The sequence below is a fragment of the Scleropages formosus genome, chromosome 1 (assembly GCF_900964775.1).
Source record: "Scleropages formosus chromosome 1, fSclFor1.1, whole genome shotgun sequence".
NCBI lineage: Eukaryota > Metazoa > Chordata > Actinopteri > Osteoglossiformes > Osteoglossidae > Scleropages > Scleropages formosus.
In genome coordinates, this window is record NC_041806.1 from 2,329,407 (window position 1) to 2,355,831 (window position 26,425).

The 26,425-nt window shown below is 47.5% G+C and overlaps 2 protein-coding genes across 2 annotated transcripts in view; both read left to right on the forward strand.

Moving 5' to 3' along the window:
* The window catches only part of LOC108930258 (zinc finger protein 420-like), a 1,123,701-nt gene that overhangs the window by 98,836 nt on the left and 998,440 nt on the right, over positions 1 to 26,425 (forward strand). The gene's annotated exons all lie outside the window — the stretch shown is intronic.
* aspscr1 (ASPSCR1 tether for SLC2A4, UBX domain containing) overlaps positions 2,978 to 26,425 on the forward strand; it is a 38,735-nt gene continuing 15,287 nt past the window's right edge. Inside the window, exons 1-13 of the mRNA XM_018745455.2 lie at positions 2,978 to 3,080; positions 3,349 to 3,404; positions 4,702 to 4,819; positions 7,013 to 7,113; positions 10,261 to 10,318; positions 10,995 to 11,068; positions 11,289 to 11,832; positions 16,437 to 16,499; positions 17,978 to 18,117; positions 20,602 to 20,683; positions 21,449 to 21,515; positions 24,526 to 24,588; positions 25,380 to 25,432. Of these exons, the coding sequence (XP_018600971.2) occupies positions 2,991 to 3,080; positions 3,349 to 3,404; positions 4,702 to 4,819; positions 7,013 to 7,113; positions 10,261 to 10,318; positions 10,995 to 11,068; positions 11,289 to 11,832; positions 16,437 to 16,499; positions 17,978 to 18,117; positions 20,602 to 20,683; positions 21,449 to 21,515; positions 24,526 to 24,588; positions 25,380 to 25,432 (1,509 nt within the window). The 5' untranslated portion in view covers positions 2,978 to 2,990. The remainder of the gene's footprint in view (positions 3,081 to 3,348; positions 3,405 to 4,701; positions 4,820 to 7,012; positions 7,114 to 10,260; positions 10,319 to 10,994; positions 11,069 to 11,288; positions 11,833 to 16,436; positions 16,500 to 17,977; positions 18,118 to 20,601; positions 20,684 to 21,448; positions 21,516 to 24,525; positions 24,589 to 25,379; positions 25,433 to 26,425) is intronic.

Here is a 26,425-nt window from a genome sequence, read left to right on the forward strand (position 1 = left end):
CCTACAGGAGCCGATCGCTCCCTGCACCCCAGCAAGTGCTCCTCCACTTCTGGCTGCTTGGGGGTCGCACTCACAAGGAGTCCGAATCAAAAGTTAGGGTTCTCAGCTTCGGCCCTGATGCGGTGGAACAAACTCCCTCAGAGCTGCTGAATCCCTCCCAACATTCAGGAACGTCTCAAAACTCATCTCTTTCACACTCACTTTCCTGCCGAGCTCTTACCATTTTCGTATGTTAGTCCTTCACCACCTTTTTCTTTTCTTTACGTATTTTGGTCCTCATTCAGTAGGTGTGCTCAGGAAATGATGGTCTTTACCAAAAAAAAAAACGTGGTTTAATTAACATGTTTGTATCAAAGCCCTCGGTCCGTTGGTGAAATGCACATATTTTTTTACTCCGAGTTGAATGGTGCTTTGGAGAAAAGGGCCCTCAGAATGCATACACGTAAAAGTAAATGGTAAGCAGGAAATCATCACGACCCAGACCACTTGCACTGCTTTGCCTCCTGGCAGTTATCAGCCATCAGCCGGAGTCACATGCGCAGGAGTGACGGCGCTGTTCCGCACTAGAAATAAAGCGCATTCGGAATCCCGGCGTACCATTTGTTACTCAGTCCCAGACGGTTTAGGCACCTGCTAGCTGTAAGATGAGCTCAGAAACTGTTTGGGATGAGGCACAGCGATGAGCGGTGTTGTAGGCAAACCTCCTTCGAAACACAGCGTGTGCGAGAAGCCCGTGTCAGGAGAAGTTCCCTGCCCACACAGATGTGACGAGGCGGCCCGAAAATGCGACATTATCAAGATCGCTGCGATGTGAAGTAATGCCTGCATGATGGATGGTATTCATTGGAAAACATCAAAGAGATGTCGGTGTAGATCCGGACATGTGGTAGCCCCCGAAGGGGCGGATCTCTCACTGATTCTGCAAAGTCTCTCTGACTTAGACCTGCTTTATTTATCGTGATCCATCCTCAGTACTGCAGGCATTAAATCGCTTCCAGATGGGCGCACGGTAACCGCAGCGGGCGACACTGTGTCGTGGCGGCTCTGCCGGGAAGGTGGGATCCGGCAGCGGGAGGGGAGAGCCCTCGCGGTGGTCACACGACTCAGGAGCTGAGGACCGCGAGTCCCGCACCACTACGACAGCTTGCTATGCGTTGCTCTGCGCGGCGAGGGACGGTTAACGTCGGCCTGGTTATCTCAGTCGGTCGCTGTCCGAGTGGCTCCACGGGTTCCCTGGCGCCTGCCAGCATGGGGTGGTGTGCGTGGCCTCTGCAGGTCTCCTTGTCTTGCTTGTCGTGTGTCTGGCACCTTGAAACAGGAAGTGGGGAGTCGGTTTCGGATGCTTCGGGTGCTCGTCGTTCTGGCTCTCTTGCTTGTCAGACGCGGAGAGGGCCGAGTATGACGTGGAATTATGGGAGAAAGCGAAACCGTAAAGATCCGAGAAGGAACCTGAACGGAGAAGATGATGAAGGCCAGTAGCGTTACTCCACAAAGACACAGCATAGCGCTTGTTGATATAGTCCAACATCGGCGTTCATATCTGAAGGTTGCTGGTTCAAATCTCGCCTACTGCTGCAGTTTCCTCGAAGAAAGTACTTACCCCAAGTAACTCCACTAAAAGTCTCCCTGCTGCAGAGACGGGAAAAGTGCTCGGAGCGATGTGAAAGGATCCCTTTCCGGAAGCAGGAGGTCTGGAGAAATGCCTTAACTACATGTGACCGGTGCACTTGGGATTGCGCTGCATCCATGGCGTCCATAGCAACCTTCCTGGAGAGCCAACCTGCTCTTTCGATCTTTCGCACGGCACAACCCTTTCAAATCCGCAGGTCGCACTAGTGGGTCTGAGATCAATCCCCAATGAAATGACATCTTTTAGTGTGACGCACAACTTGAGACAGATGGTCTCTGTCACTGAAGACTCATAGAAACAGATTCCCTCGCTCTTACTCTCTCCTTACACGTTTATCACTACCGCTCCCATTGCACAGCCCCATCCCCCTGCCGAAAGCCCGGCCATGATCTTTAGATCCCGTTATTCGGGACCGTGAGATCGGGTTACATCAAAGAGATCAAGAGGGATCGGTTTCATGGAAGGGACAGGCTCACAGGCTCAGAATCCCGTCATGAGAAACAGGTGTAAGTCCCTGTGGCGAGAACAAAGGGGGAACTCTCCGTCCCTAAAGGCTTCTGCTTCGACTTTGAAAGCGGCTCCTCTCCTTCCCCCTCGCGGGGACCGTGGATTCTGCAGTGCCAGTTCACATGTGAGCTCTTCTTTTTCTTCAGAGACAAGAGAAAGGGACCAAAGTGGACCAGATTATACAGTGTAACTGTGAAGCATCTTCAAAGTAACAGGGCATCTTAAAGTAATATGCCCTCTTATAATATGCTATAATAATATGTACAATGAGTACCTGGCAAAGGTGCGAGCTAGTCTGATGGAGGTGCCCTTCACATTTTGTTAAGCATATGTGTGCAGATAGAGTAGGTGCTGTGGTGGTGAGGGATATCTAAGGGTCTACGGGTCCAATCCATGCCTCTGTTGTGGTACACTTGATCAAGGTACTTACTTTGATTAGCAACAGTAAAAATCCCTTGCTGTGTATAAACTGGTAAATCAGGGCAGCCTGTTTCATGTCATGAGTGTACTTGGATAAAGGCATCAGACAAATGGCTTAATAATAATATGTATTTACCATGTTAAAACAGGCATGTTTACAGAAGCAGCATTCACTGTGATTTTTTTGTACTTATGGTTAATACACTATAAATTTTCCTGCTGTGTAAATGGGTAAATGACGGTAAAGTGATAGTGATGTACCCATTATTATTATTATTTTACAATTACACTGTATAACAATAATAACAATAACAATAATAACAATAATAATAATAATAATAATAATAATAATAATGCCCTGACTGTAAAGTGTCGGTTACGCAGTAGCTGTTAATAAAGTTGCTTCAAACAAACAGCGTGACGTCACGGCGCGATGGCCGCGAGCAGCACTGCGGTGACGGTTCTCGCTCCTAACGGACGGAGGCAAACAGTGAAAGTGTCGTCCAGTACACCTTTACTACAGGTAAATATTTTCAAAGAAGACACCGACATGCTTATGTACTTTGAAAATGAGTAATTTTAAAATAGGTGTAGGACAGAAGCGGCCGGTTTCCTGTTGTTGCCGGCTGTGGTCTACGATGACAGTTCAGTTTTGTGGCACCGGGTCTGGTCGTTGGAGTGTCATACTTAATTTTTCGGGCTAAATAAACTACTTAACTGATTAAAATAGAGTTTCTGAGTCACATCTCTGTGAAATAACGTATATTTTACCTGAGAAATGTTGTTCTTAGGTACTGGAAGACGTTTGCAAGAAGCACGGATTCAACGCGGACGAATATGAGCTCAAGTGAGTGTAAGCAGAACCAATGTGACGTCATACTTCTGTAGTTTTATTGGGGTCACTCAACTAGCCGGTGTGTCGTAGTCCCACTGGGGTAACTACAGTAGTAGTAGTGTAGTAGTAGTCCCACTGGGGTAACTTAACTAGCGGTGTTGTAGTAGTCCCACTGTAGTAGCTTATCTAGCAGTACCATACTAATGGGGTGATGTAACTAGCAGTGCAGTACTAATGGGGTAACTCAACTAGTAGTGTAGTCTCACTGGGGTAAATTAACTAGCGGTGTGGTAGTACTGGGGTAACTTATTGAGTAGTATAACCTAATAACACCAGGGTAAATGTCTGGAGTTTGCATGTTCTCTCTGTGTGTGGGTTTCCTCTGGGTGCTCTGGGTTCCTCCCACAGTCTGAAGATGAGCTGTTCAGATTCACTTACAGTGTGTGAGTGACAGAGAGAGTGTGTGTGTGTTCACTGATGTATGGATGAGTGACCCAGTGTAAGTAGTGTATCTAGCAGTGTAAGTCACCGCGGTGAATAAGGTGTGTGGGTTGATAACACTACATTGAGTTTATTGGAAGTCGCTTTGGAGAAAAGCATCTGCAAAATAAATAAATGTAAATGTAAACTTAATCAATATAATAACACTGGGTTAACTTAACAAGCACTGTAGTGTGGTAACATTTAATTAGTAGTGTGACGTAACAACACCAGAGTAACTTGTATAATCTGATTAGATTGTTGTAATTAAACAACCAATTGTTGACTCAGCTGTGGTGAAGTTGACATAATTACTGTAGCAGGTGTCACACCATTTCTTTAATATCCAAAGGTGTTTGTAACATGAACAGCTTAAACGTCCCGCTGTGTTTAGTAAAGAATAAGGTTAGACTTTTATCCTCACAGCTTCTCCCCTGTCCATATTTATCCACTTATTAATTCATATTCAACACCCCCCTTGGGCAGTATGTGGTCCACAGTGGACTGAAATAGTTTTCTTTACTGGTGACTCTTCCAGCTAAACTGCAGTGAGTGTAATACTTTGACTAATGTACATATTACCTGTTTAAAATCTCACTTATTTATTTTTAATACCTTCTCATTTAGGAGGTGTGTCACTGCCTGCAATGTGTAATGCTGCACAACAGTGACACAGTAGATGTGTCCAGGTGCACAGCTGCGTAAAACACAGGCGTGTAGTGTGTTGGTATCTGTTGTCGTGTGAACAGCTCTGCTGTCGAGTGTCACGATGAGAGGCGCCTGTGACTTGTGACCTGAACCCTGTGCTCTGTGCCCTTTGCCACCGCAGGTTCCAGAGGAGCATCGTCGATCTATCTCTGCAGTGGCGGTTTGCCAGTCTGCCCAACAACGCCAAGCTGGAGATGGTGCCAAGTACCCGGCAGCGAGGCGGTGCACGGGAGAGTGCGGTAAACACTCGGCCTGCTGTTTACTGGCCGAAACACCTACTTCCTCTCAGTGTCCTTTGGCTTATTGAACCGATTGGGTAACTGTGCCGGTTTCATCAGTTGCACGCTCTGTGAGTGTGTGTTTGTGTGTGTGAGAGAGAGAGAGACGTGTGCTTTTTGAAGTGTAAACAACTGCGGAAACTAATGAAGTGAGTAATTCCAGCGAGCGCTCGGAGCTGCAGATGACCTCACGGCGACGGTGCAAGAAAACGTGTGCTTCTATTTTACTGCTTCACTGTGGGCTGTAGAAATAATCAGCCTTGCATTTAATACCACCCCTTATTCCAAGATATTTATCCTTCACTTTGAACACTGTGCTTTTCTTTTCTGTCCCCCCCCCACTTCACCCGTGCAAAGTTCTCAGAGCAGCTCCTTCTAATTTCACTGTCTATTTTTGCGCTCCAATTATCCGTGTGACCAAATGTGTGCCGTGCTTCTTTCTTGCCTCCCTTTGCGTGTGTGTTCTCATACGTCTGAGAGGTGCCTTTCTGTTCCTGGGTCCATGTTTCTCCCTGTCAGCTGGTGGGCACCCACCGGTAAACAAGCGTCGTGCCTGCCTTGTGTCAGGAGGCACCGCTGCAGAGCGCAAGCCTCGGCACATGGCGGGATGCATCTGTCCAGCAGCTTCCCGCTCCATCCGATGGGCCCCTCTATTGGGAGCAGATGATGCCCTGCTGAGCAGAGACTAATTACTTCAAGACAGGACAGAAGCATTCCTTTGAGGGTCCCTTTTGGGCAGGCGAAGCTTTGCAACGATTGGCCACGAAAGCAGTGGAGGCCCCTGGTGCACATGCAGAAGGGCTTCTCTCAGCAGGCTTTACAAGAAATGTTTTGTATCGCTGTCACCTTATTTCTGTAGGAAGTTCAAGTGCGCGATAGCGAGGGGTGCCAGGGTTTGTGAAAGAATATTTCTCCGAGTGCATCTTGGGATACCAGTTCCTTTTGAGGCTTGGGGTGGGGGGGAGCGAAGACGTCCTTGGCGTTGCGGCAGCATTACGTTGGCAAGTAGTTAAGGGCTCAATCTGTGGTTTGTTTAGTGACCAGGCATCCATAGTTGAGCCCTGAAGGTGTGTCAGTGTTTCGACTCGATTTGCGCATACACAGCCTCGGTTGCCTTGGAGACAGTGGGGTGTACAGTGACAAAGGTTATCCTGTGAATCACGGAGGCCTGGTGGAATATCCCCGAGTTCCTGCGGGAGGAGGCGACCACAGGCAGCGCTTGGGTGACAACGCTTCCCAGAGCGTGGCGCCATTCGGCCTTTCTGCCCACCCTGGGCCGCCTCGCTGCCGTGCTCAGGGGTTTCCACTCACGCCTGGCGGCTGACTCACCGGGGTATTTCCGATGTTCCCCTTCTTCCACGGTGAGCGGAGGGGTATGTGTGAGCGTGTTCTACTCTGTTGCATTTCAATGTTGCATTTCACCAAGAGCAGCTGAATCGCCCTTCCTGACCACAAGGAGACGGTCGCAGCTGGAACAGGGGCCTTCCCTCCCCCTCCCAGCCTGGCTCTGCTCAGCTCACATCAAAGAGCCTTTTTCTCACTTTCTCTTTCTTCCTCCCCTTTGTCCTCCTGGTTCGTTTACAGACAGGCAGATAATTCCAGAAATAAACAGGCTCTCAGCATCGTGCCAAGTGCAGAGAGGGCTGCGCTCAGCCAGACTCGCTGATGTATGGGGTGCCGTGACTTCAAAAGGAGGAAATTGGGCTATGTGGTGGCACAGAGTTATGACCTCATCAGAGTGACGCCACTGCAGCCTCCCGGCAGCTCCCTTGTCATCAGATCCCTTTTTTTAGCCTGGATGGAGTCTTGTGCTCTGCCTTTGTTATCCTGAGTAATCTTTTAGACTCAGTGTGTCTCTCAGCATCATTCCTGGCGTTTCGGTGGCCTGCCTCCTTGAATCTCAGGGCTGTTGCGTTTCTCCAGTGGCCCTCGTCTGTTCGCTGGGTGACTCTGGGCCCAGCAACTCCTCTGGCTTGTGAGCATCCGGGAACTCCTCTGTATCCAGAGCCTTTGACAGCAAGATTGGATAAGGGCTGTTTTCTGCCTTATGCTGTTTTGTTTGAGATGCCTTATGACTCCGGTTCTTTAAAGCAGTTTTATTTACTTGAGCGCAGGAATCCAAAGTGATGGGATCGGGTTCATTTCCCACTCCAGGTGCGCATCGCCCTGCAGCTGGAGGATGGGAGCCGACTCCAGGACTCTTTCACCTGCAGCCAGACACTCTGGGAACTCGTCAATCACTTCCCTCAAACCAGGTGGGTGGTTCACTTCATGAGAAAAACATGCCAAGGTGCCAAGTGGCACATGAGATGCCATAAGCCTCGGTCAAAGGCTCAACCCCATGGACTGACACCCCCACCCCCCATTTGCTTGTCCCTGCTGTCCAAACAGAGAGATATACCACAATCCAGTACAGTGACTGAGAGTTTTGTTTGAATGCATTGTGAGCATTCGGTGATCACTTTAATAGCTGGCCATATGCTGGAAGTCGAGTCCCATATCAGGTGCACAGCAGTGGCAAATGTTACATCTTACAACAACGATTGTCCTAGAAAGTTGCAGCTGAACGTCGCAGCAGTTTTTTAAAACTGGTAATGTGATTTTTTTAAGTATTTACGCTGAAGTGTTTTGTTTATTTGAAGGTATACGGACTTGCATACCTGTTGCCATCAGCGCTGGCTTCATGTTGTCTTTCATCCTCTCTTTGGTTTTTATTGTCTTTGGAAGAGTCATTTATTATTCCTTGATACCAGTCCCACTCACTCCGGCATGCAGACTTTCTGCAATTATCCATGCCGAATAAACCCCTCCACTTAACAGTGAAGTTTTTTCTTTTCTTTAAACCTACCCCCCAGTTTTTGACTGTGTCGAGTGAAGCAGACGCCGGTGGCGGCTCACGTCGTTCAGAGAGAAGTGAAGCGGCAAGACTCCAGAGACACATTCCTCCACCTTCATTGCTCCTCGCTGCCGTGGTTTTTGAAGTGCCCACCCGTGTACACACAGACCGAACCTTTTATGTGTTATAAAAACTTAGGCGGTGAGCAAGAGAACGCTGTAATCGAGCCCCCCCTCCATATTTCTCTACATTGCAGAGCAGCCAACTGGCTGTCAGGCCCCTTTTCATCAGGATGACATCATTTTACAACTTAATTCTTTTCCACAGAAGCTTCCAGGGAATTTGGGAATTTGTCCTGGTGGGATCTGGAATTGTGCTGCAGATGATTCGCTTTTTTCTTTTGAAACACACAATAACTGGCAGCGATGCACAAACACAGAGGGACACCTTTTTTCCCTGTGGTGTGCATTTCGTTCTCAGTGTTCCCTCAGTGAGTGTTCTTTTCTGCTTTGGGTTTTTTGTTTCTTTTTTTTCTGCACAGAGCAAATACACATATTTACTTGCATCTGTGGATGGAGACCACCCTCGCAGGCAGTTGCGTGTGTCCTGTGTTCTCACTCTGGATTGTTCTGTAGTGCCTGTGTCTTTTGTTTCATGGATCTAGTTTGTTGTTTGTGAGCGCTGCTGGTCTCGTGTGCCATAATACATCGTGCGGCACCTCATTCTGGGGTAACCATTTGGAACCTGGTTGTCATCCCTTGTACTGGCATAGATAGAGTTGACCGCAAAATATCGAAACAGCGGTTTTAGAAGCAGAGTCTTTCATATCCACGTTTTTAAGGCCAAGCCTCTTCAGAAAGGTGTAGTACCTGCAGTAGTACCTCTGCTCTGTATTTTCTGTATCGATTCAGCCCTGGAGAGAAAAGTGAAGCAGAAGCAGCTCCCAGGAGTGCGTTGTAATCGAACACTTGCTCCTGAACTTATGTCTGACCCCAGTTTTAACGGACCTTGGGTTTGGGGTTATAGGTTAGGGTACTGTTACTCTCATCTTTTACATAAAAAGACCCGGGGGGATGAGGGGTGGGGGACACTGTAACCTGTTCCCGCAGCAAACTCTCAAACCAGATGAGTGACCCTCTGCCCCACACCTTCAAAGCCCTGGGGAGATCATTAACACATGTTCGGGACTGACATCGCTTAGGCTCAACTGTGTTTGGGGCCTGCTTCAGTCCAGATGGTCACCAGGACTAATGGACAGCACTGTTGGTCACGGGTTGTTCCTGATCTTTGACCCATATGACCCCACATCGCCATGCTTTCGACACCTTTTCCTGAAACCAGTAGCCATGCCAAGGGTTGCAGAGTTTAGGAGAGGAATCCTGCCTGCAACGCATGAACAAATGGGCTCTGTCCTTCATCCCTTGATTTTACTACGTGCTCCTTAACAAACCCACCCTGTCACAGTTTTTGGAGGATCACCACTTGGAAATGGAAAAGTCACACCTTTCACTGTAGTGAGCATATTACATGAAGATGGAGGTTCCCGCTGTTTTCTGTGCGCAGGAAGGTGCTTCTGCTACCCCCATTCCCCCATTGAACCTCTCTCCCTTCTCGTTACACGTCTCTTACCATCAAAGGGAATGGGGGGGCGCCGCAGCGGTCTTGCCCCGACCTTGAAGCCACGCAGCTGCATATTGTTGACAGGTGTTCCATTTGAAGCTTGTATATTCAGCCCTTCCCCCCCAAAAACCCTCTGTGCTCCATCCCAGGAGATGAACAAGGTGGACCACAGCGGGGGTCACATGAAGTGGGTCAGAAGTCACAATGCTCCCGCCTTGTCGTGGCAATGCTAATGCTAATACAGCAATGGGAAGTTCTGCCAGTCCATGGTTCAAATTATCCTTCATTTTGGAAGGCATTGTGTCATCTGCCCTGGACATCCAGTCAGAATTAGCAATGGAACCAAGCAAAGTAGTGCTGTGAGTTTGCTGCATTATGATATTTTTGGAATTCAGGGTTCTGAAGGTGCCGCTTGAGTACTCTCCAACTCACCTTAAGGAATCATGACTAATCCAGAAGTCTGCAGTGCCTCATGTTTAGAGTAACATGTGCCAGTTGATGTGTCCATGGCATGTTCTTCAAGTGTGGCAAGTGTGCCTATAGCAGAACAAGATTTCTACAGTAAATTGGGCCCCTGGTCCTATGAAGTCTTTCAGCTGAACAGGCTAAACCTTTAGTGGCAGTTTTTGCAAACACAAGCACTCAGGTGTTGAGTCCATGAGAGAGAAACATATATTTTTAGCAACATTGTCGAGTATCGATCTGTGGTCTCTTTGCACTTCAACTCTGGTGTTCTTAGTTGCTGAGTTCAGCTCAAAGGATTTTGGAAACTATTTGTCATTGTCTTTTGCAGCTCCCTCCACCCCAGTGCCACCATCCTCCGCACTGTGTACTGAAGAACTACAGTTTGCTGTGAATCATGACCAGCTGACACAAGTCACTGGGTGGCTGCTTTTATTGTTGAATAGGGCTAGGGTCTTCAAAGCTGTTGTCTTTCTCTTTTTAGGATTTCTGAACCCACGGCGACTGAATCCACACCGCTCTGTGTGTACATGAGGGACGAGGTGGGTCGCTGTGCATTCAGATGCTGTTAGTTGTTTTTGTTTTCTTAATGACTCTTTGTGTATGCAGGGAGGTTGTGAAGTGGGTTGGGAAAGTTGTCGGGCATCACCTTTCTCAAGATGGAACCATGCAATTCGAATCTACAATAAAGCAGCAGAGGGTTCAATCTCTTCCTATGCCATTGACTTAGAGCAGTAATTAAGGACAAATAGGCTAAATAATTAATATTAATTAAACTTGCATCCCAGTCAGTTCAGCCTGCATTCTAGAAGTGCTGGAGTTCCTCAGCTTTGTGGCTCCCCACAGACCCTTGCTGACTGAAAAGACATGTGAATATTGAGAAATTTATTCTTCAAGGGTTATTTGGATATATCTGAACTGCTGGTGGCATCTGAGAGTTGCTTTCTGAGGGTATTGTCTGGCAGCTGATGTAGAAAAATCACACACATAGCATATATGCTGATACACACTTGATGCATGAGTTACCAAAAAAAAAACTTTTTCCCCATGTGTTAAGTTTAGCTAGTGAGAAACAAATCTATTCATGTCGCGTGTTCCTTTTTAGTTTAAATTTTTTTAGTTTCTGACGCAATACTTTTGTGGTTCTTTTGCCTACAAGTGTTTCAGTGACTTTCCTCTTGCAGAAAACAAAAACAAAATTTTACCTGTTACATTTAGATTGCTGGGGTGGACGCCCTGAAGAACACTACACTGAAGTCGCTGGGGCTCACTGGTGGGAGTGCTATTGTCAGGTGGGTGGGCTTTGCTGCCACTCATACCTTGGCATTATTGACCTGCTAACTTACGGCAAGTATTGTGAATTTTGTTGGCAACATGCAACCAAACTTACTGGAAATTTTATGAAATGTATGAAATGTGTTCTTCAGTTAGTAAGAAGTCTTCAAGTCTAAATTCTTCCAACTGAGAATTCTGAAATGGGAGCTGGCAACTCATGGCTGCTCTCCTTTTCAGGTATGTGCTGAAAAAATTCAAATCCCCAGAAGATGGAGAACCCATGGAGACAGCCACTGGGGTGACAGCTGCCGCTATTGCTGCTGCTGAAGTAGAAATTAAAGAAGAGGTGCCAAGGAGGAGAGAGCCAGACCCCTCTCCCAAAGATAATGGCACTGCCATTAATGAGGCTCTAGACCAGTGTGTGGGAAAGCCAGCTGCTGAAGCTGCCTCCGTGTCTCTGAGTTCCGACACCGAGTCCCAGCAGGTGGTGCGCCCCAAAAACAGGCCAGTTCAGGTGCAAGATGAGGCAGAGGAACAGCCGGGGCCCTCTGGAGAGCGTTCCATGCATGTCAAGGAAGAAGTGGCCTCCAACTCTGCTACCTCTACCGTTTCCACCTTTGTGCCCTTCTCTGGTGGAGGCCAGCGGTTGGGAAGTGCCGTCGGGGAAGGTTCGGAAATATGGAGAGAAGCAGCGCTGACCACCAACTCCTCACAAACATCCCCATCTGGGACAGGGAGCCCCCCAAAGGCTAAGAAGTCAAAGCCCAGCCACGATCACAAGGTAACATTCCTGCCTTTGTGCTTGATGGAGGTCTCGAGAGGGTTTTTTCCTAGGGCAAATCTCTTCTCTCTTATGCTGTCTCGTCGTTGTTGGTGATGAGGCCACGATGGCGGCGTCTTGGAAAATGCAAGGATGGAGCTGGAGTTGTGTGTGACCACGCACTTCCAGCAGTGTTTTGAAACCTGACTAGTGAAGCGGTATATTGCGCAGCAGAAGCCCCTTGTCTCTCATGCTCAGAATAAGGGTCAGAATACTGCCCTGGGCTGGACCTGGGTTTGTGCTGCAGAGCTCAGCCTGGAGGTGGGGAAAGGCGTTTGGGCCGCAAGAGCCCGTCCAACTTGTGCTGGAGCATTCAGGGATTTTCCGTGCCATCTACAATAAAGCTTTGAAATACTCAGGGCAGCCATATATCACCAGACCCAAGTTTCATGTCCCTGCGACAGCATGTCTTTGAGTTGCCAGAAATGTTTGACAAAATGACAGAGTGAAATTGACCAGATACCCGTCTGTGCTTCCCGCTGTGTGCTGAGACAAATAGTTTCTGGTTTTCTGTGATTTTTTTTTTTTTTTTTTAAATTTCAGTGGTAACTGCGGCACTGAGATGGATTAACTGTAGAGCAAGATGGGGCTTGTGATTAGCCATGAAAGTGAGGCCTTTTAACACGACACACATCAAGACGCTATGATTGGGCAGCGACGGGCCAATCTGGCCTCTCAGCAGGACGAGAATGAAATAAACCATAGCTGTAATTCATGAAGTGAGGGCTGTCTGGAACACAGCCCTTTGTGCTGCAATCCAGACATGAACACATGGATGGACAGCAACGTACACGCACACAGAGAAAGCACTACAAAACGCACACAGTCATGTACTTACGCTCCTCGGCTCAGATATAGTCACAATTATTCGTGCAAACACACACATGGTCATTTGAACACACACAAGTTTATACAGCTGTCAGGGCAGGGGCCTTAGCAAGCATCTCCTTCACCGATAGTCGCTAAAGGGCTCATTTTCATGGTTTACTGTTTTTGAGAAAAAATGCCTCCAAGGTTTTTTTTCAAGAAAAAAGAAAAGTGAGAACATCGAGAGAGACGGATGTGACCACATGCCTTTGCACACACACTCGCCTTCCCTCACTTTGTCCCCATTTTCCACATGTAGATCTGCAGGTGCTGACATGCATCAGTTCTGTCATATACGCTCGCTCTCTCTCGCTCACAAACACACATACACACCTCCCCTCTTCTGCCCCAGCGTGCCCCAGACCCACTGCAGGACCGCTCCGGGGGTCTGGAACATTCTGATCCAATCGGCACGTTGGACTGCCCTCCGCAGCCAAACCTTGTCACTTTGATCATTCCCTGCAGTGCTTTGATCACCCGCTTTTCCTGTTTATTTGTTCGCCTATTTTTTGTTTGCGGGTTAATCTGATAATGACCTTTAATTGATTATATGGAAACGGTGCAGCGTCGGCACGGCTTTGTTTCCTATTATTCTCTTCAAAATCGTTTGCATGCTGTATTGCCCCCTCACCCACCTTTCCTTCCGCCTCTTAAAGTAAATTGAGGCGTTGACATCAAAGGACGCTCGCGGTTAATAAAATAAGTACTCGGATATTTTCCGTCATGTCCGATGCAGGTGCCGCGTTCCGGCACGGAAAAATGACAGAAGAACAATAGCGGCGGCGCTTGACAACACAACATCTCTTTGGGTCGCTCTTAGTACTGCTGAGCCTGAGCAGCCCAACCCGACATGCTGCCACCGCCGCCTTTGATGTCGGAGAATTTAATGATTTGGAGGTAGCGTCTCCCTTTCGATGGGAGAGAATCCCCTTCCAGCCCGAGATCCGGGCGTCTCGATTACCCTGTTTATGGTTCCCAGTTAAAACCCCACGAGGAGGACAGCCTGCCTTTGAAGTGTACGCCTGCCGATCCTGTTCCGGTTCCTATCCAGGACCAGGGCCCTGATCTCTGACCCTTGACCGCATTGCACTGCCTCCCTGGTGAGGCAGAGATAACTGTAAGTGTGCCTCTTTGATACCCCAGTAAGATTTCCCCTCCCAGCCGCCCAGGGGTACCGTGTGGGCTGTTATCGCTAAGCGGCCCACGCAGACGCTGACAATATGGAGCACAGTCCTTTATTGTTTATTTACTCGTCTACACTCTGTGCTTTGAGTTTTGCGTTTGTGCACACATGCTAGGTGTGAACAGGTATGAGCGCAGTCCTGCGTGCTTGGCTGCTGGATGTTGCAGCGCCCTGGAAGAGGTCAGATGAACCTTTCTGACATGAGAAGCAGTCGGCGAACAGCTCCTCATCCCCGTCGTGGACGACCCCCCGCGGCGCGTTGCTCTTTGTTTCCGTGCAGCTCTTTGGGGCTCTTACCCAAGACGTTCACCGAGCAGATTGTGTGGTTCAAACGGAGCGTATTCCTTCAGAACCTGCTCTCTACAGTGTTCAATAAAATCAGTGCTGGAGAAGACCTATTGTGAAGATTTTTAAATATTGCAGGCACTTTTGTATGGAGAGATTGTGCTTCTTTTGTTGGATACTTGAAATAGATTAATGCTGATGTGGAAAATATGATTTAATGTGGTTACTCTACCAGCTAAAGGCTAAAATGAACGGATCATATGTATCTATCCCTGGATTGTCAAGCACTGCTTGTCCAGTGCAGGGTCGCAGTGGTATGGAGCCTATCCCGGAAGCATATAGTGCAGGGAGGGGACACCTTGGATGGGACGCTAGTCCATGTAGAGAAGGAGCATGTATTCACAGTAATCTAATCTAATCTAATATGTTTTTTTAATTGGCTTTTTTTATTATTAACCGTAACAAAATAAGTTTGTTTTCTCCTGTTTTCACCATTATTGGCGTAATTACAGCGAGTCACAAATGGCTGGAGAGCCTAGAAAGGAGGAGATGTTGTGAGGTCGCAGCGGTCCGTCAGACCATTAGGAGTCGCTCTCTTCTTCGTCGTCTTCTCTCTGCCTTTTGTCTTTTTTTTATAAATTTTTTGCAGCAGTTGTTTTTGCTGCAGTTCTGATGGACTTGTTGACAGACATTGTAGCCACGATGACTCCAGCAAGAAGGAACCCCTCCCTTGGCACCCCCCCCCCCCCTCCAAGCAACAAAGGCCGGAGACAAAGACACCGCACATTAAGACCATAAAAACAGCCTAATTCGGTAGTCTTGGTGGCGCAGTGCAGCCCATCCTCTCGCCGCAAATTGAAATAACAGAAAAGAGCCGTTGCCTCTCACTGGAGACACCTGGTTTGAAGTGGTTGCTCGGTTGCGGGAAATGTCTCCGCGGACCGTGAAAGGCGTTCCTCTGTTCTGTGGGGGCGCGGGTTTCAGAGATCAGAGCGCTCCATGGAGCTCTTCTGCTTTTCGCGGGGTGTAGAGGGAACGGGAGAGAAGATGATTGGGGGGGGCGGCAAAGTCAGCCATTATAATTTTGCTTCCAAAGGACACTTTGACAGCAGATACTTTGACAACACATGGGACTTGACAGAAACACGTGTGAAGTACTTCAGCTTTCAGTTTCTCAATCATTCCTTCTTGTCACTCTGTGTAGTTTGCTTTGATCGCTTTCAGAGGAAAGTGCTTTGATCTACATTTGTACGTTTGGCGTACAGCTCCAAGTAAACAAAAGTGCATCAGAAACAAAGAGCTTTAGGCACAGACACAAGATTATCAATGCATAGGTTGCGTATCTGACACCACCGTGTTGCTGGTTCACATTGCTCCATTTGCTCCTGTAGAAGTGACATTCAAATGGCAAATGCATGGATAATCATAGCTCATGGTGTTGTTGGGAGGGATTCAGCAGCTCTGAGAGACAGAGAGCTCATTTTTTCTTACCTCTGAAAGTTAGATTCAACATAGAAAGCCATGGTGTTGGACTCATCATGGAGCTGTCAGGAGAGGGATTTGAGACTCTTTTAGGAGGGATTTAGCAGCTTTGAGTGACAGAAGGAGTTTGTTTCTCCACACTCCTGAACTGACAAATGATGGACTTTTCAATACCTGGGCAGTCTCACGTACCCTCGTTCGCACTGTGGGCGAGTCTCCAGTTTACCTGAAACACATGTTTTTGGACTGAGAGGAAACCAGAGCACAAACACAGGGAAAACATGCAAACCCATGAACCCACAGCCCAGGGACTGTGAGGCACCAGCACTACCTGCGTAAAAAAAAAAAACTAGTCCCTCAAATACACGTACGGCACACGTAAACACAGGTTCCCCAAAAAGTTTGTTTATAAGTGAAGCTTCTAGAGAAGCTGTACACTTGTGAAAGGACCCACAGAAGATAGGTGTCACGTGACTCATTTCCAACGGGGCCAGTCCTCTGTCTGCGAGCCTAGCCGCTGTAATTACGGGAACTTAGCGGCCTGGGATGTGCGTCGCCCGAAAAAGAACTCTGGTGCTCGGCAGAGAGCGTCTGCCGCCCACGCCGCTGTGTCCGCTCTTCGCATGTCACTTTTCAAAGTCCAAAATAGAAAAGCGGGGCCTTATAATTTCCCTCACGCTCCTTTTTTTGTTTTTTCCCTTCCTCCCCTCGTTCTGAACGCTGTTGTAAATTTAGATTTCTCTTCCAGCACCCAGAGACTACCAGAGCCAAACAGCAGGATGGGGAGGAGGACGAGGCGGAGTTTCTGGAGGTAAGTGGGAGGGCTGAGAGATGCTGGGACCGCCCCTTTCCCCCACTGTGGTTTTGCCACAGGGGGCGCACTTGTCGAGGTCACCGCTTTGCTCAGCACTCCTGCTAGTAGAGAGCAGACGGGCAGGCTGTTGGGGCACGCTGCCGAGGGAGCCGCTTAGCAGAGCGGAGTGACGGGAGCCGAATGGGGGGGCGGCGGGGTAAGCAAGGCCTCCCAACTCCACCCTCTGGTGTGTGCGGTTTCAGGAGACTGAGAACAAATGACCTGTAAGATGAAAGGGTGGTCAGCCGAAGGCAGCGACAGCAGCAGAGTAGAATGAGCGGTACCAGGTGGAGGAGGAGAAGGAGGTGGTGGCCCTCCTTGACAGAGCCCCCAGCCAGAAAGTCGTACTGCAGTGGGGCTGCCGGCAGGACCCACAATGCCACTGAAAAACAGGCAGGCAAACCACTAGGAAGTCGGGACGCCTGGTCCCCGACATCCATCAAGACTCGAGTTAAAGATGAGAAGAAAGCTTTCTCCCTCTTCGGAGATGGTGTCTTGTGCAGCAGTAGGAACCCGAACCAGAGTACAGCGCTCACTTGGTTGCATTTGCCAGAGGAGCAACGTCACTCTTGCTTTGTGCTCCAGGGCTCTTGGATGCTCTTGAACTTGTGCAGGAGAAGCATGAGACGACCGCAAGGCGTCTTTTGAACATCAGTCTTTATTACAGCATCGTCATCGTGGACACTGAGTAGACGGCCCTCCGTGTGATTTAGTGAAGTGGAGTGTTTTTTGTTTTGTTTTTCTCCCTCCCTGCTGTTTCTGTGGCCATTCAACCATAATGTAATAATCCAAAAAATGTTTTTGGGGGGTTTTCAAAGTCAAATACACACACAGGGACTGAGCTTGAGAAAAGAGAAAATTTTTGTTAAATAAATTTCACCTTAAGAAAAAAAAAGTTTGCTTATATATATATATATATATATATATATATATATGTATTTGCAGCATTTTATCCATTCTCTTGTAATGCTGTGGCATAGACATCGTACCTAGTAAAAAGTGCGAAAAAACTGTAATAACCGAGAAGCTTGTGGGTGCAGCGCGACATCTGCAGTGTCAGAGGGCAGAACTACCGAACGTAGGATTAAGGGGGGGAAATGTTTTCGAATTCCGTGGGTAAACGGTGCGATAAACCTTAAAGTGCTGCGTTCTCATAGAGTAACTCAAGACATTTTTACAAATGTGTTTGTATGGTTGACTGGCCATAGAAATATGTTAACCTGCAGAGGCTGCAGGGCAGCTCGCTGAGTAGTACTGCGGCTGCTAGAGGTTCAAGAGCATCTTTCTTCATCACAGTGAACTAAGTGGTATGTCAGTTACTGTCAGTAACTGCCCACACTGTGTGTACTCTGTGTGTGTGCGTGCGTGCGTGCGTGTCACCCGTCTGTTCACCTACCTCTACCTCTCTCGCATCTGTCTTGACGCATGACCTCAAGCCAGTGGACAGGGAGCCCTTGGTCTACCACATGGACACCGGGCCGCGCCGTACCTCGCTCGAGGAAGACCTGCCGGATGAGTTTTTCGAAGTGACCGTTGACGACATCCGGAAACGATTCGCACAGCTCAAAAGCGAAAGGTGACCTTATTGTCCCGGTTCCCGTTGTGTCACCTTGCAGGTGTAGTTAGTTTTCCAGATGACGGCAGTATTTCCGTGTTAGCATGTGTGTGTTTCTCCATACTGTGACTATAAAGAACGAGGTAAGGTGATCGCCTTGGGAGTAGTAACTATCAGTGGGGGCCTCGCCAGTGGTGTCCCCTACCGGCAAGACCCAGATTCAAATCCCAGGTACAGAGACCCAGTGTTCCACTAGGGTAGTGTTGTGGCTGGTTGTTGTCATGGCAACACCTGTAGTCAGCCGAGCTTCTAGAGGGCGGTTTCTTCCCACTGTGGTACAACACCAGGTGAACCCTTCAACATGTAGAGCCAGAAGATGCTGGGGGTTCATAGCACACATGTAAAAGGAGGGGTGTGTCTGTGATTGTGATCCCATGTTTCTGTGGAAAATGCACAAAAGCAGACAGAGGGCAAACATAAACTGTTGTATTTTTTTTAATTTTAAATTGAACATATGGTACTTTTGACTGGGCTGTTTATGCTACATGCTTGTTTCTGTAGAAACAGCAGTAGGGCAACCACTTCTGCGACCACCTTCACAAGGCCGAGGAGCCTGCGCAACGGCAGGGCCTTTTTGGGCCTGCTTTGTTTCATGGATGTGCGCTGGGTCGAGGCTGCAGACGTCACGAAGGAGGCCTCTTTCATCTCAAGGAAACTGATGAGCTTCTGTTGTGTTTTATTGCCTGTTTAATTTAAAAGTGTGGCTTGAGGGACTGTCCACCCCCTCAAGCTGCAGCGACACGCTAGAGGGGGTGCTACAAGGGGACAGGCTGCCGACCACTCCGAATGCGTTCGTAATTACCTCCATTAGAAATGTAAACCAAAGCCTGCCCCTCCATTTGCTCCTCTGCTGCAGTTTTCATTTCACTTGATAAGTTTAACTGAGCCTCTGTGTAACCGAGACCGAACGTCAAAGGATGTGACAGTGTCTGTGGCTGACTGTGACGGACTGACTGAGTGAGAGTAGATGTCACTTGCTGTGACAGTGTGTCTTGCTGAGCTTTACAGGTCAGAGAGCCTTAGCAGCTCCAGCATTTTGGAGGTTTTAGGATTCCTTCCACCAGCTTTTGATCCCAAGTGAAGCACCTTGCCTTCGTCCACGAAAAAGCCCAGTGAAGTACCGTGCTCACTGTTCATACCATAACCGATGCTCCCAATGTCGTTTTTACCCCAAGTAAGAGAACCCGCCAAGTCGTGCCCAGCACGGCGCTCGGGGCGTTGGGTCTTGGTGGTGAAGACGGTGTATAATCTGCACTCAGACGCTTTCATTAAGCCTTGTGTGCCACGTGGAGGGAAGCAGGGCTGGGACTCGTGACACGCTCTCCCAATGCCTACAGGCGTCTGCTTTGCCCCTCGTCGAGCCGTAATTGGCGTGGGCCCCTTGCCATCCCATCGGCGGCGAAGATGATGCGGTAGCTCTCTCCTTCTGTATAATGGCAGCCCGAGTTGTGCAATGTGGAATTAAAAGACCGCCACCCCCCCAGGCTCTGAGTCTTCTAAATCACACACAGCTTGCAGAGTACAGAAAGTCCTCAGGTTATTTTTTATTTTAATTTTAATTTTTTTTTTTTTTTTTTTGTTTTGTGGGAACGCATTAAAAAGTGTTTTGGTAGAGGCTGTGAGCCGAAATTCCTTCTCTCCTGTGGATCCTCTACGTTCTTCTTGATTTTTGCCAGGACTGGTGTGGTTTGTTTAGTGTTTTATGACCAATTCTGGTCAACCTCAAAACTGCGGTCTCCCACACTGACCAGTTCCCTCAACAGCCTTCTGGATTTTTATAATGTGGCCCAACTTTCGAGCCCAGAAGAGAAACTCCAACTCCCCCTCATACACACACACCAAGTCCAGGGCGTCCCTTTTGTACTTTTTTTAATTATTATTTTTTTATGATAGCCTTGCATTTATAAATAGGCCGCATGGATTACTTTTGCTCTTCTGCTTCTGAAGCGATAAACATGTTTGTTCTTTTGTATATTTTAGGACGCAAACAGGGCCGAACATGTTTCCATTTCCCTTCAATAAACGTTTGGTATTGCAATAATGTAGGAACGAGACGGTCCATAGCCGTTTCAAGTGGCTGGAGGCTCAGGGTAATTTTCTGAGAGGAATGTGTGTCTGTTTGAAAAAAAGCTGTTATTGTCAGATTCTTGGTTGGTTTAATGAAGTGGTAATCTGTCTACAAGGAGGAGCGCCCCCGTATCTGCCTTCCGCCGTGTTGACTGTATGGCTTCTCAGGCGCCGTCGTGCGTCACAGACGAGGACCACAGTCCCTCCTATGGTCACGCTACTGTCGGGAGCGTCCTCCGTCACTGCTCAGCTTCTCCGCAGACGCGGTTTGCTCCCTGTCGCACCTGCTTCCTGGAGGTCGCCTCAGGGTGCCTCATGACTCTTGGTCTTCTCTATAACTCCTGCCCTGTAAGCAACTCCTTCTCACGATGGTTCCAGGAAATACCTGGAAGAGGCGCCACTGATGACCAAGGCTATGCGGGATACTCAGATAAAGGAGAAGATGGAGCGGTATCCCAAGGTGAGGACTTGCATCCCAACTCTTATGTGAATGATGGCCTCCTCTTTAGCACCACCCTCTCGCCTTTGTGTCCAGTGACCATGCTTTCACTACAGTGTCATGAGTACGCTAAACTCTTTAAGTGAAGAGTGATATTTGTTCAACTTCTCAGTAGCTAAAGAAATGAGCCTGTTTTCCCATAAACTTCCAAACATGAATACTGTGGAATTCAATCCCCTCACCAAACCTTAGGAATCCTTGCATTTCCGAAAAACACTTTTTAAGGTGAATTGTCTCTCATCGAAGGCAAAATTTCCATTAGTTTCTAAGGTAAAAAGATTTATGTGTTCCTTAGCCATAAATGTGACAAAATGCGATTAAAATGGACACAATCACTTCAACAGTTAACATTAGTTATTGTAACGCAGTATAAGAAGGCACTTTCCCTTCTTTAATGAAAAACATATCTACTTATGTATGTATGTATGGTGCTAAGTGAATAAATGTAAATGTGTTGCGTCGCTCAGCTGCTGGGGGACACATGCAATCCAAATTTGATCCTCATAAAGGCACAAATTCCTCGTAAGCCAGAGTAGGAGTATGAAATGAAACTCCTCAAAGTGGAAGTCTGATAATCCTTGTAGTGTTTCCTTCCTTTTGTCTTGGCGTTGGGTGTGTACTGTGCACTCAGTTAGCCATACGTGACATACTCCGTATTTTTGGGTTCTCCTTTATTAGTTCTTTCCGGTTCATGTTCGTTTTTTCCTCCTTTTTCTCTCCCCGGAGGTGGTGGTGAGGATCCAGTTTCCAGACAGACATGTTCTGCAAGGATTCTTTCGCCCGTTAGAGACAGGTGAGGATTGTTGGAAAACGGAAAGACGCACACAGTTTACCGAGCCACAGTGTATAAAGGGGAGCACCTCACACAACAACCAAAAACAGTGTATATGAAGAGAAAGCAGAAACTAAACCCTGTGGACTGAGCATTGGAACTGAATCCTGCCCTTGATACCTCTTCTATCACACTTTGTACAGTGGTAAACCAGCATGGTGGAACGCGTTTGTGAAACCTCAACAAATGTTTAGTATTACTCTCAATTAACCGGTGAGATCAAAGGCAGTACGCCTGCGATCCAATGTGCCTTTGACATGCATCGCCTTCGGTGTCACGCTGTTCTATTTGTATCAGATGCGGTTAGTGGTTTACAAACAACATGGCGTGCTTTCCATCTCCCTTGATGTTGGGCCCCGCATGCAACACCTGGAAGGTAGCGTGAACATGCATCAGTTGGTCCACGGCTCTCGGGGCGCATACACATTTTTGCAGACCTTGAGGGGTTATTTTTTAGCTAAATTTATATTTGACCTCTTGAATCGCAGTTACTGTTTAATGCAGCTGAATGGGACCTACCGCAAGCACTGAAATCTATGGAAGAACTGTACTAATTAAAATGTTTTGAAAGTGAGTTAATTGTTATTTTAAACATAACATACCACAGAGATTTGCAGAATTAGATGGGCCTGCGATTCTGACCGTTGGCAGTGCAGCTCAGCGCCAAGATCCTTTGTTCGAGCAGATGGCACATGTGAGAAGGTGGACCTTCCCATAGGCACAATGACAAGGAAATGGAAGCACGGAAAATGTGGCTGGCAACTTGAAGAGGGCCAAAGAAGTGACTCGCTAGACTCACTCGCCAACTTGAGTCCCATTAGTCAGTGACTCAGTGTGTAACAGGACTCAGCTGCCGTGACCTTCATGCTGACTGCAGAAGGCAGCTTTCCAGTGCATTTTTTGAGTTTATAGTGCACTTGGACAGAGCTGGATCCAATAGCACTCCTTTTACTTTCTAGCACCTGCGTGTGGCGTTGACCTCATAAAAGAGTCAGTCTGTCTGTCTGTCCTTAATGTTCATGTGAGCTTGGCCAACTTTTTTTCTGGGTAACATTTGTAGAATTTTTCTTGTAGTGGGTGGTACATGTGTGTTTTTCTTTCTGTGACCTGTTTACTGTGACCACCCCTGAGTTACCAGAGTGCAAGGTCTTTTTCTTTTTGCCCATGATTTACCCCATTGAGTTTCATACATTTCCAATGGGTTGGTATGGCAGGCAGTCATTAGAATGGCAAACAAGCTCTTTTCATAGTTTCACAGACCATGATTCACGGGTCATGCAACAGTGACGTTCGGAAGAAACAGACTGGCTCATGGGACACGCAGGACTGATTCGGTGCCCCCCACACACACACAGAGGGTTTGCTGTCACAGCACATGCAGCTCTGACTTGAAGGACCTGTGGTACTGTCTCACTCAGGTGAAGCATGTAGGAAGCATCATGTAGAGACCAGTTGAGTCTGAGTCACAGAATACAGAGGACTGGGACTTGAAGTGCCCTTGAAAATGGAGATTTTAACTGCACAAAACTCTTGACATGAAGAATACACACAGGACAGCAGTATGACTGTTGTACGTGCTTCAGACTGGTGAAGTGGTATGCAGGATGCAAAAGACCCTCATCTGATGACTTGCTGAACTGGGCGTAACAAAACATGGAGGACTCGCCAAGTCAGAACAGTGACTCGATAGCTGAGCGAGACTGACTCAAAGCTTACCGAAGACTGGCTCAAAGGCTGCTTGGACAGGTGAATAGGACTTTGACTGAACGGGCGGAGAATGACTCTGACTGTCAAAGCCAAGGACTTCTCCTCATGCTTCTCCTGGACACTCCTCTCCAGACAAATCAGAGTGCCCAGGTCTGGTCTTGGGGGAAGTTTGGAAAAAGCTATAACAGACACTGCTAAGTGTGTGTGTGTGTGTGTGTGTGTGTGTGTGTGTCTGCGGAGAGCCCTGAATAATGAAGACCAGAGTGTAAACTGTCCTACGTGAGCCAGACTAAATTTTAAAAAGGAAAGAAAGCAAGGGGGGAATGGGGGGCAAGATCAAACAGCTTAGGCAATTCCACTTGACTTTGATGTCTGTCGCTTTCATTCCTGCGATGGTTTAATTTTATTAGACTCTTCCACTCTGAAGAGGCTTTGGCTCTCGATCTCAACCACTTTCACATACACAAACGTGTGTGCGCACAAACATACACACAACTTGAGTTTTTGTGTCACAAACATGAGCACAACCTTCTTGGCTTCTTGGTTTGCGGATCCATCTATGAGTTGAAGGGCTAGGAGACTATTGTCCCTATTGGCCTGGACTTACTTTTCGTCAATCCCAAATTGTCTTTAGAAAATCTTAAAAATCTGAATGCACTCTTCATATGCACTGATGATATTTAAAACTTGTAGGTCATATCTCAATAGCTGGTATGGTGATGCAGTGGTTAGAGCTACAGCATTGCTCAGACGGTCCTGGGTTCAAATTCCTCTCTTACTGTAGTACCCTGGATCAAGTTACTAACCTTGAACTGATACGGCAAAGATTGCCCAGGTGTACAAATGCATAAAGCATAGTAAGTTGCCTAACGCCGTGCATCACTTTGGAGAAAAATGTCAGATAAATACGTGAATGTAAATAAGGCAGAAAAGAGCCAAGGAAGGGATTTTTTTGCATCCTACCATGGGCGCAGGACAGTGGACAGCAGATGGATCAGTGGACTGTCTAATATTATAACGTTAGAACAAGATGGGGCAGCTGAGGCTCAGTGCACATCTGTTTTAGTTGCCATCATGTCAGTGGGGAATGAAATTTCATGTACAGGTAGCGTGTACACAGGGTTTTGCAGTCATAAGTGGTACTCTGTTCTTCCCGGCTGGAGTGAAGAACGTGGCTTTAGGGTTGCGTTGGGTTGTTGCAGTCTACCGCTTGTTGCTTGTTTGATGTTACTGTTGACCTTGCCAATTCCACTTGCATCTACAGTTGGAGCCTTGAAGCAGTTTGTGAGGAGCCACCTGGCAGACCCTCAGACTAGCTTCTACCTGTGTGAGTACAGCCCCCCTCAACTTCCAGTTCCATGGCCTCAGCCTCAGTCTTGCTTTTCATTCTCATCTTCAGTATTTTCCCTCAAACATTCACACCATTTCACTCCTGCAATATGTATATTTACCTTCATTAGTAGTACTGATTAGTACTGAAAAGATGAAAAGGAGTCTCATACCGTTGGCACTAATGTCATCAGTGAAGGTGGGCCAATTTTGCGAGCTGTGACACTTCGTAGGGACATCCCTGATGACGGCATACCTTAACGTGGCCGAACACATACCTCTCATGCCTGGTATAGGGTCAACACATGGTCATCATGTGGGCATCACAGTCAGATGCTTCCCCTCCCTTACCGCTTACAGTAGGCATCGGGGGGTGGGGGGACATGCAGATGGAACAACAAATTAAAGAATGTTGCTATGGGTTGACCCGCCTAGTCTCTAATTAAATGACAAATTGTTCTTCTGAATTCAAAAAGACCAGCGTTGCCACTGGGTGTGAACGGGGTTCATAAAATTCTTTCACTCTGTCTTTTCTTTTTTCCACGTACATCTTTTTAATTCGTCGGTTTTTCATGTGGCTCGCGATCAGAGACAGTATTCCCAAGATGCTCCTGATGATTTTTTTTTTTTTTTTTAATAAAAGTGTGATGTGGGAGATGGTGGAAAACAGAGTTACTGCATAATCCCTTTGACTAAGGCTTTATTAAAAAACATTTATTGAAAGAAGTTCTAGTCCTTTGTGCTCCACAGCTTTATAATTATATTGTTTTTCTTCTCCTGCAAACCCAGTTATTGCGCCTCCCAAAACGAATCTGGATGATCCTGATGCCACCCTCTTCCAGGTAAGGATGGTGTCATCTTTATGCAAGCTGCTCCTCTTCCTTTGGCTCTGCTTTCTCTGGAGGTCAGAGGTTACGGTGGTGGATTTTGGGGGGGGAAAAGTCCAGCAGGAGTGCTGTCACGCATCTTCAGAGCTGCAGTGTCAAGGGTCCAACTGTAGAAACAGTGTCCAGGAAGACAGAGTGCATAGGGAACAGATTCCCATTTTGTATCCCTGTACCTTTTGGATTTAGACCTATGTGGCAGTGGTTCTCAGGAAATGTGTAGTTGATTTAGTTTCCCTTTAACTAAATTAGCTTAGTAACAGATGGTAGGGTGCTGGTGAACCTACAGCCTGGACCAAGGTACCGTTTCCATCACTGTCCAAGGTACAGTCAATCAGTGGTATTTAGTTAGGACCCCCTCATAATCCAAGTATCAAATAGCACCCATAAGAGCCTTCCCGACTTGCTTCCAATTACAATTATCCATCCCACCAATCCTTCCACGACCCAGGATGTGTGTCACCTGAATACCGAAAACAAAGTTATGTTCGCATCCCTCAAGTCGCCGTCTATTGAAGTGACTTTCAAATAGCAAATACAGAGATAATGATAGCAGATGGTGTTCGATTTATTTATGTAGCTCTCAGGAGGTTAGGAGAAAAGAGAGATGAGTTTGGGACTCTTCTTGAATCTGGGATGAATTCAGCTGCTCTGCGAGACATACGAAGTTTGTTCCACCACAGTGGTGCCAAAACTGAGAAAATTCAGACTTTGAGTAGGTACTGCAGTGAAGGATGTCTGAAACAGGGTATTTCCAGAAGGGCATTTCTAGAGGGGCGTCCGCAGGTCTCTGTCCAGTGTCTGAGGTAAAGTGTGGAGCAGCCTGAACAGTAATTCCCTCCAGCAGCAGCAGTGAGTGGGTTTCAGAGCCCTGCCGGGTGTCCGTCACCAGCTTTTCGCAGCACCTTGTTCAGATGTTTGCCCTGCACTGTACAGTTTCTTTTTGTTTTT